General features: G+C 55.1%; 1 protein-coding gene across 1 annotated transcript; it reads left to right on the plus strand.

Annotated features, from left to right (window-relative positions):
* Window positions 1-139: 139 nt before the first annotated feature.
* On the plus strand, window positions 140-8,967 carry CHPF2 (chondroitin polymerizing factor 2). The gene is made up of 4 exons (XM_054991929.1): window positions 140-700; window positions 914-1,478; window positions 5,363-5,545; window positions 7,616-8,967. Exons 1-4 carry the CDS (start codon window positions 420-422, stop codon window positions 8,882-8,884), a joined length of 2,298 nt encoding a protein of 765 aa, XP_054847904.1. The 5' UTR covers window positions 140-419; the 3' UTR covers window positions 8,885-8,967.
* The last annotated feature ends 789 nt before the right edge of the window (window positions 8,968-9,756 follow it).

Here is a 9,756-nt window from a genome sequence, read left to right on the forward strand (position 1 = left end):
CAATCGCCGCCTGCAACGTCACCGCACGCCGGGCCCCGAGCGCTGCCGGGAGAACGAGGCCGCGGGCCCGGCGGCACTACAAGGCCCGGCGTGCCCCGCGCCCGCCCGCCCGCCCGGAAGTGGCGCCCGGCCCCGCGGCTTTACTGAGGCGCCGCCGACGCGCCTCTCTCTCTCTCCCGCCGGGCTCTCCGGCCTCTGCGCGGCGCCCTCTCGCCCGGCCAGCCCGGGCCGGGCCCTCCGGCTCCCGGGACGCCGACGCCGCCCCCCTCCGCTCCGGCGCCTGGACGGGGCACCGGGGCGCGGCGGGCCTCGGGGCCGGGAGGGAGGGAGGGGGGGCTGTGCGGCCGCCGCCCCCTCCCCCCCAGGCGGCGCCCCCTCCTCTCCCCCCCCCGCCCGTGGTGCGTCGCGGGGGGCGGGGCATGCGGGCGGCGACCCTCCTGGCCTGGCTGCGGCCGGCGCTGCCGCTGCTGCTGGGCCTGTCGCTGGGCTGCAGCCTCGGCCTCCTGCGCGCCTCCTGGGGCCAGCCCGACCCGGACCCCGCCGCCGCCGCCTGCCCGGGCCCCGCCGCCCCCGCAGGCCCAGGCCCGGAGGCAGGCGGCGCCGGGGGGCGGCCGGGCCCGGACCCCGCCCAGGAGGAGTTCCGCCCGCGCATCGTGCCCTACGCCCGCGACCCCAGCAAGCCCGCCCGGAAGGTGCTCAGGTAGGCCGGCGGGGGCTGGGCTGGGCCTCGGAGGGCCCGGAGCGCTCCCCTGGGGGGGCTCTGGAGCGGCCCTTGTAGCTGCGAGGGTTGCGGTTGCTGTCCGCGCCGGATCGATCCAAGGCCTCGGTGCGGAAAGCCCAGGTTATATGTACCCTAGGGCACGTGCTGTTTTGCCAGGGGCCGGGTGACCGGGTGCACTCCTTTCCCCTGCAGGACGCGGTATGTGCAGACGGAGCTGGGTTTCCGGGAACGTCTCTTCGTGGCGGTGCTGAGCTCTAAGGCTACCCTGAATACTTTGGCTGTGGCTGTCAACAAGACTGTGGCCCATCACTTCTCTCACCTGCTGTACTTCACAGGCCTGCGCGGCGCCAAGGCACCGCATGGCATGACCCTGGTGTCCCATGGCGACGAGCGCCCCGTCTGGCTGATGTACGAGACAGTGCGCTACATCCACCAGCACTTGGGGGCCGACTACGACTGGTTCTTCGTCATGCAAGACGATACCTATGCCCGTGCTGAGCAGGTGAAGGCCCTGGTTAGCCACCTCAGCATCAACCAGGACGTCTACCTGGGTCGGGCAGAGGAGTTCATCGGAGGGGATGAGCAGGCCCGGTATTGCCATGGGGGCTTTGGCTATCTTCTTTCTCGCAGTCTGCTGCTGAAGCTGCACCCCTACCTGGACAGCTGTCGGAACGAAATCCTCAGCGTGCGTCCAGATGAATGGCTGGGGCGATGCATTGTGGACTTCCTGGGCGTCAGCTGCGTGTCAGAACATCAGGTACCTGCCATGGTCAAAGGTCTGAGGCTCCAGAATGGGGTTGAGATGACTCTGTTTTGTAGGAGTAGGAAGGATTCTTACAAACGATGGGCCGCAGGTATGGCCAGACCTCTTCTGTTTCTCCAGGAATGTCTTTCTAACATACTGATCAATTTCAAGAAACTGTTACAGCAACTGCTAAGTGCAAGAGGGTTGTTTCGGCATAGAGTAGACAGAAAAGCATTTCTCAGTACCATGAAGCAATGAGAGTTTTATGTACAGAAAAAAAAATTCAGAAAGGACTGTATGAAGGTAGCACGTGTACAGTCTTGGGGTGGGGGGGCGCCACGTGTGGCCTGTTGCAGTGAAAGTAACCTAGAGTCCTGTGGCTCTTTCAAGCGTGACAGCAGATGCGAGCCAATCACCAGATCCGCTCGGGGTAGGGAAAAGCTACAGGGAAAGAGGCATTTGTCTCTGTCAAATCAGGGTAGCCACACAGAAAACCATCAGGCAGATACCAAGAGGGGGGAGGAGGAGGAGGAAACGAGAGGGGACAACAGCACAGAGTGCTGAAGTGCTGGATGACTTCAACTATCTGGGCGAACGTGCTCACGTCATGCCATAAAAAAAGTTTTCTAGGTACCATAATTGACCAATTTACGTTGGACCAATTGGTTACAGAGCTAGCCAGACAGGGAGCGATCTTGGACTTGGTTCCGCACAGGGCTCAGGGCCTGCTGAAAGATGTAGAAGTTGCTGCAACAGTTGCCAGCCCTGACTACAACGCTGGTAATTTCAGCATTCATGCCAATGTAAACTTGCCCCAAAATAGTAGAGTTTGATTTCAAAGGAGACAATTTTACAAAAATGAGGGAACTGTTCAGAAGGAATTTAAAAGGGAGAATCAAATTTCTCTAGGATGCTCGGAAGCTATTTAAAACAATACTGATTCAGGCCCCAAAGAATGCCTCTTTCCAGTCTGGAGTGATACAACCAAGTCTCCTAAAAGGTTGTGTGTGTGTGGTTAGCAACCCAAGTCAAGGTTGCCCTAAAGGGCAAAAAAAAAGTTTCTTCTAAAAAGTGGAGGGTTTCTCTGAACAAGATGAACAGAAAAGGAGCAAAACAAATGTAAGTTGATAAACAGGGCAATCAGAAAGAGAATTTGAGAAGCAGATAGCCAGAATATTAAGATAAACAATAAGCATTTCTTGAAATATGTGAAGAGCAGGATACTGGCTAAGGGAAGTGGTTGGGTCCTGGGATGATGGGGGAGAACCAGGATGGACTTTCACTCCCCTGAGCTGTCATTTTGGAGAAGGGAGTTTGAAGAAATGAGTAAAATTAAAATGAAAAAAGATGAAGTCCTGAAACTTCTCGACAAACTAAAAACAAATAAGAAGTCTAATCAAAAGATGACGCGTGCCCAGTGTTTCTTTAAAAAAACTCAAATGTGAAGTTGTTAATCTTGCTAACAAGTTGTAAGAGAAGGGTGGGCTGCTCCTGCCAGGATCCCCCCAAAGGACAGCCCTAGTTCTCGGTGGTGCAAAGACCCCGGGAGCAGCGGCCACCAGCCCCTCTGACTATCCCAGAGAGACCAAGAGGCAAGCCTCCGGCCCCAGGGCACTAAGTTAACTGAAGTCAGCTCTACAAGGTAGGCATTCAGCAGGTTGAGTTCAGATACAAATTATTAACAGGGTAGCGTGTAGCAAATTGGTCAAGCAACTGGATTCAGATTGAGCCCACACTCAGCTCCACGCCAGAAGTGCAAAACACCAAAGAGCATAGAAGGGTGCAGCAGGAGAAGCAAATTAACAGACTTTTTAACTAGGCTAGCATACGCTAAAAATCCCTAAGCTTATTCCAGATGTTACTTTTAAGCAAATAGCAGAATTCAGCAAGAGTTCCTGGTGACAGATCCAAAATCCAGAGGGAGGCCACCTATAGCTTTCCACTTACAGCGTGTCAGAAAGTTTGGTGCCTTCTCTGACAGTTTGGTTTTTACAGACTGCTTTTCTAAGGCTATATTTTGATTAGTGGAAAGGAAAATAAGAGATGTTGACATTCTTGTAAAGTTACCCTGACTTTCTAACTTTGAGACTGCTTAGCTCAGGAGGACGCTTCCCCGAATGTGTGTAGGCCTGCTTCAACAGCACTCATAATGGATGAAAGATTAAAAATTGCCTAACAATTGCAACCAAGCCAGTGCCCCAGCTGCTGCTGGGACAGGCACTGCCATCTGTCCCAGGGAACCCATGGGTCTTACCTTTACTGCAGAATCTTGTAGCCCACTCAACAGAGGCCCTGGCCAGGCAGAAGAGGCCAGGGTTGCAGGCAGTGCCTTCCTGTGCATGCCCCAGAAGCCAAGACCTCGGGAGGGCAGGATTGGCTATGAGAGAAGCTAGACAGCCAGGCCAAAGGCAGGTCCTACAATAGACAGGAAGAGAAACCTGAGCCCGGCCAGGGGCAAGCTCAGCAAACGCCCCTAGCCTGTGGGTGGGCCTGGGAAGAGCCAGAACCCTGCCGAGGCGAGGTCTGATACCTGACGCCTGGGAGTGGCCATGCCCTGGGGAGGCCTTCTGGCAGAGGGGCAATTGTCCAATGGGGGGAAGGGTCCTGGGGGAAAGACAGCAGGGCAGGAGGGGTCTGGTTCAGGAGGGGAAATGAAAGAGGCTTTTGGGAATGGCCAAGTGGAAGAACAGGACTCTGCTCAGAGGTGGAGAGGGGGGCAAGAGGTGTGAATCTGGGGGAGTGGAGAAGGAATGGGGGGGGCTCGGCCCTCTTCCTCTCCCACTCTGAGGCCACCCTGCGGCCCTGGATGGGGAGAAGCCGCACAACAAGGACGTGTAGCTTGTTACCAAAACCAGCACCCCGTACTTGGAGTATGAGAAACAGCAAGCATCACGTGGGTTTTTAAAAAGGATTCCTGATGGGATCCAGGAAATTACAAGCCAGTTCACTGAACATTAGAAACTGTTATTAAAGAGGGAATTATTAAGCGTACCGAGGAACAGAGCCTGCTGCAAGGAAATCAGCATGGCCTCTGCAAACCGAAGTCCTGCCTCCCCAGCCTCTTGTAGTCCATTAAGCAAGTTACCAGATGTGGATAAGAGTGATCTGGCAGACGTGATGGTAGATACTTGGACTTCCAGGAGGCCTTTGACACGGTTCCTCGCCAAAAACGACCGGGCAAGCTTAGCGATCGTGGGTTAAGAGACAGGATTTGGGGGGGGGGGCATCTCGGCTCCAAAGCATGTCTTTTTAAAATTTTAACAAACTTTTAAGTAGAAAAATATACAAACGTGCATCATTAACATAGTCAAATGCTGTAAACACTAATATCTCAGCGAAAACGTAGATTGATGCCTAGCACGTGGTATAACATGCTTAAATATGTTAATCATTGCAATGAGGGAGTTTTTTGCTCATTAAGTTTCAATAAAACAGAAAGTTCTCATAGACCGAAGTCTTGAAAGGCTGGTGGGCCCCCACCCTGACCCCAAGCATGGGGGCGCAACGGAGGGGCTCGGGGGCAGGAAGGCACGGAATTGGCCTCAAAGGCAAGTTCAGGCAATTCTGCAGCCTGGGTGGGGTTGGGATCCCCCCCCTCCCCCGGCGCATGCACACACAAATTGCCAAGCATAGGACCCAGTGGGATGCAGGAGGCAGAGCCCTGGAGAGGAGAGCTTGGGTTCGAATCCCCACTTGGCCTCACAACATGCTGGTTGGTTGAGGCCTCTCATTTCTTCTGTGCCCGAGGCAAGAGTATCAAACAACTTGTATGCTTTGCCTTGAGTATGTTGGGGGGGGGGAGTAGAGGATAGCTGTCAATCATATGTTAGTTAAGCAGTGTCTCCCACTAGGGTGGATGACCACAAATTCTGTCTCTCCTCCCTCCCTCCGCCCAGGGCCAGCTTTACCTGTCCTATGAACTAGCCAAGAATGCAGACCCAGAGGAGGAGGAGGGGCAAGGCTTGTGGGGGGCCCTGGCGGTGCACCCCGTCTCTGAGGCTTCCCTCATGTATCGCCTACATAGGAGGTTCAGCAGGATCCAGTTGGAGAAGACTTACCTGGAGATTGAGCAGCTGCAGGTAGGGGATCGGGAGGAAACAGGGAGGGGGCCGGATGCATGGGCGGGCTTGGGTGAGGCGCCGCTTCCATTCTGCTGCCCAGGCTCAGCTTATTCTTGGGGAAAGAAGCAAATGCTTGGAGTTTGGCCTTGACCTTAGAGGCCCGTCCCACTTCTCCTTTATGCAGGGATTGGTGCAAAGCCCTGGGGGTCAAGTTCTGTGGAGAGAGAGGAGTCTGGGCCATTGTATGGAGGTGCTGACCGGGGTGGGGATGGGACACTGGCCTGTGTGTACCACCCTGTCAGTGCAGGCAGTGCTTCAAAGGGAGCAAGTGTTACAGAATTTATTCCACTCATAGGGAAAGCGTTTCTCTGCAACAGGCAGATGGAAACCAAGTTTCTTTGGCTGCTTCAGGGCACTAGCCACTAAACCACAATGCTGTGCTGAGATGCTTGTGTTTTTTCTGATAGTCCGTTTCAACAGGTAGTCAGCCCTCTGACGGAAGAGCGGTCAGAAGTTTGTTTATTCCAGTGTCAAGTGAAAACCTTTTCTCCCAGCCACAAATCACTTTGAGGATGTGCTATGCAAGCCTGCTGTAGTAAAGAGGGAAGAGCCTCGTGGCTCCTGAAAACCTGGTGTGGCTTGTGTCGATGCAGAAGCCTTTGTGGACTAGATGCCGCTTCATCAGAGAAAGGATGTGAAACCTTAGTGGGCAGCAATACACGCTGGACCGGGGGTTTGGGGGAGGAAGTTTAAAAACACTGGAGAGTGAAAGAAGTCGAGTTTTGAAATATCTCAAATCAAATCATAGAATCATAGAGTTGGAAGGGGCCATACAGACCATCTAGTCCAACCCCCTGCCCAGTGCAGGATCAGCCTAAAGCATCCCTGACAAAGATTCATCCAGCCTCTTTTTGAAAACTGCCAGTGAGGGGGAGCTCACCACCTCCCTAGGCAGCTGATTCCACATTTGAACTACTCTGACCGTGAAAAAGTTTTTCCTAATATCCAGCCGGTACCTTTGTGCATGTAATTTAATTGCTTCAGGTCCTACCCTCTGCTGCCAACTGGAACAGCTCCTTGCTCTTCTCCAAATGACAGCCTTTCAAATATTTAAAGAGAGCAATCATGTCCCCCCCTCAACCTTCTCTTCTCCAAACTAAACATTCCCAAGGCCCTCAGCCTTTCCTCGTAGGGCTCAGTCTCCAGACCCCTGATCATTCTTGTCGCTCTCCTCTGCACCCTCTCGATCTTCTCCACATCCTTTTTGAAGTGAGGCCTCCAGAACTGCACACAATACTCCAGGCGTGGCCTGACCAAGGCAGTATAGAGAGGGGCCATGACCTCCTGCGATTTCGACGCAATGGCCCCTTTGATACAACCCAGGATTGAATTAGCCTTTTTTGCCGCCCCATCACACTGACTGCTCATATTTAGTTTACAGTCCACTCTTACCCCAAGATCCCTTTCACATATACTACTGCCCAGAAGTGTATTCCCCATCCAGTATTTGTGCTTCCCATTTTTGTGGCCCAGATGTAATACTGTGCACTTGTCTTTGTTGAATCACTTCCTGTTCACAGCTGCCCACTTCTCCAGAGTATTCAGGTCTTGCTGAATTTTAATTCTGTCATCTTGGGTGTTTGCTACTCCTCCCAATTTGGTATCATCAGCAAATTTAATGAGCAGCCCTTCCACTCCTTCGTCTTGTATTTGTGGCTTTTTAAAAACCTGCTTTTCCAGCTCTCCTGCTGCCGCCCCAGCTTTGGATATGTTTCAGGTGACTGAGGTTTCACTTCACACATCTGATGAAGTGGCCGTTAGTCAACAAACAACAAATGGTTTATGCGGCTGCAAATGTATTAATCTTTAAGATGCCACCACACTCCTGTTTGCTTTAGCCCCCAGCGTGGCCATTCTTCCTGTATTTGGCTTTCCAAAAGGTTGGCCAGGGGGCTTGGAGAGAGCCAGATGAATCTCCCCAGTGTTGGTGAGCGACCGAGGTGGGCACTTGCGGCTCAAGCCAGAGGAGGGGAGAGCTGATGGTTCCCATAGGGGAGGTGAATTAACGCGTCTGCTCTTTCCCGGCAGGTGCAGATCCGAAACCTGACTTCTTTAATGCCAGCAGGGGAGGCAGGACTGGCATGGCCCATTGGCATCGGTGCCCCCTTTGTGCCCAAGTCCCGCTTTGAGGTGATTGGCTGGGAATACTTCACCGAGCAGCACTTGTTCTCCTGCCCCAGCGGGGCCCCGAAGTGCGAGCTGGTGGGTGCCAGTAAGGCTGACGTGGGTGACATTGTGCAAGCAGCCCTGGAGCAGCTGAACCGCCGCTACCAGCCACAGCTGCGCTTCCACAAGCGGCAGCTGCTGAACGGGTACCGCCGCTTTGACCCCACTCGGGGCATGGAGTACCAGCTGGATCTCTTGCTGGAAGCCGTCACCCAGAAGGGCCACAGCCGCCTCCTGGCCAAGCGGGTGAGCCTGGTGCGCCCTCTTAGCAAGGTGGAGATCATCCCCATGCCCTATGTGACGGAGGCCACACGGGTGCAGCTGGTGCTGCCCCTCACCGTGCAGGATCGGGACTTTGTGGGAAATTTCCTTGATACATTCGCGATGAATTCCCTGGACGCGCACGACAATGCCTGGCTCATGCTGCTCTTCGTCTACGACCCGTACGACGCCCAGCGAGTCAGTCAGGTGGACGTTTTTGCTGAAGTCAAGGCCATGGTGGCCGAGCTGGAGAAGCGTTATGCGAACGTCAAGATCCCCTGGGTCAGCGTCAAGACAGAGGTCCCTTCCCAGGTGAAGCTGATGGACGTGGTCTCCAAGAAGCACCCTGTCGACACCCTCTTCTTCCTGGTCAGCGTCTGGACAGAAGTCACGGGGGAGGTCCTGAACCACTGCCGCATGAACGCCATCAGCAACTGGCAGGTCTTCTTCCCCGTACACTTCCAAGAGTTCAGCCCCGTGCTGGCCTACCGAGGTGAGCAGGCCTCTTCCTCGTCCTCCAGCACAGACTTCTTGAGGGATGGGCACTTTGACCGGCACGTCTTTGCCGAGGCCTGCTTCTACAACTCAGACTACCTGGCTGCACGCACAAACCTGGCTGCGGACATCCTGGACAGGGACGAGGCGTTGGAAGGCATGGAGGTCTCGGAGGTCTTCCTGCGCTATTCTGAGCTGCACCTCTTCCGGGCCGTCGAGCCAGGGCTGGTGCAGAAGCACGCGCTCCGGAGCTGCGACCCACGGCTGAGTGAGGAGCTGTATCACCACTGTGTCCTCAGCAACCTGGAGGGGCTGGCCTCGCGCTCACACCTCGCCATGGCGCTCTTTGAGCAAGAGCAAGCGAACAGCACCTGATGGGCGGGGGCAGCTCCAGCAAACCCCGGGGGAGGGGGGCTCAAAGGGTGGGGTTTTATAGGAAGAGCGATTAAAGTGATGAGGCCCAAGTTCCTCGCCTCTTCCACGCCCGTCTCTGTTCCTGCAGGGAGAGTGACCTGGCCGGGGGGGGGGGGGCGGGGGGGAGGCCCTCTGGGTGAGAGCGCAAGGTGGGGGGCATCATACCCTTTGAGCCTGGGATCCAGCTCCCTGCCCCTCCCTTGTGCTGGTGGTGTGTGTGTGTGTATTTATGGTCCGCCTTTCTCGCTGAGATCCAAGGCAGGCTACGCTCTGCAAGTAAATACAATACAGTGAGGACATTCTCTGAGCAAAAATACAATACGATTAACAATATGATCAGCAGTTAGGACTTGCCGTGAAAATGGATACAGTAGGGAAGCGTAGCCGCAAATACAAAAACTACCACAAAGCTGAACAGACACAGAGGAAACCTTTCTGAATGAAAGTGCAGTTATTTATCAGGACCTCTTTAGCAAGGCTGACTTCCCAGGAGGAGGGTCTCTGCCTCTCCCCGCCCAGCTCCTGGTGTTCTGCTCCCCCCACAGGCCTAGTGCTGGGCTGCGTGGAAAGCAAGCGCTTCCCTGGGTCTTGCTGGATGGAAGTTTTCCCCAGCGTGCTCGTGTGTGAGTGGAGCCACAGCCTAGGAGGATGGGCGTGGCCTCGGGGTCCGTCCTGCTGAGGCCGGAGACTGCTGCTCTTCCCCTGGGAGCTCTGGGAGGGCAGCTCTGGAGAAGCCTGCAGGGCTGGCTGGCTTGGGTGGCCAGCAGGCCGCCTCCTCCCCTGAGCCATGTCCCTGCCTTGTCCCAGCTCAGGCGTGCAGAGCGTTGGTGTGG

This window comes from Eublepharis macularius, chromosome 11 (genome assembly GCF_028583425.1).
Source record: "Eublepharis macularius isolate TG4126 chromosome 11, MPM_Emac_v1.0, whole genome shotgun sequence".
NCBI classification, from domain to species: Eukaryota; Metazoa; Chordata; class Lepidosauria; order Squamata; family Eublepharidae; genus Eublepharis; species Eublepharis macularius.

Excerpts from the sequence above, each read along its gene's own strand:
- CHPF2 (XM_054991929.1), top strand. The coding sequence starts at position 420 with ATGCGGGCGGCGACCCTCCTGGCCTGGCTGCGGCCGGCGCTGCCGCTG. Across the intron at positions 701-913 it reads CCCGCCCGGAAGGTGCTCAG|GACGCGGTATGTGCAGACGG; the intron begins GTAGGCCGGCGG and ends TTTCCCCTGCAG. Across the intron at positions 5,546-7,615 it reads TGGAGATTGAGCAGCTGCAG|GTGCAGATCCGAAACCTGAC; the intron begins GTAGGGGATCGG and ends CTTTCCCGGCAG.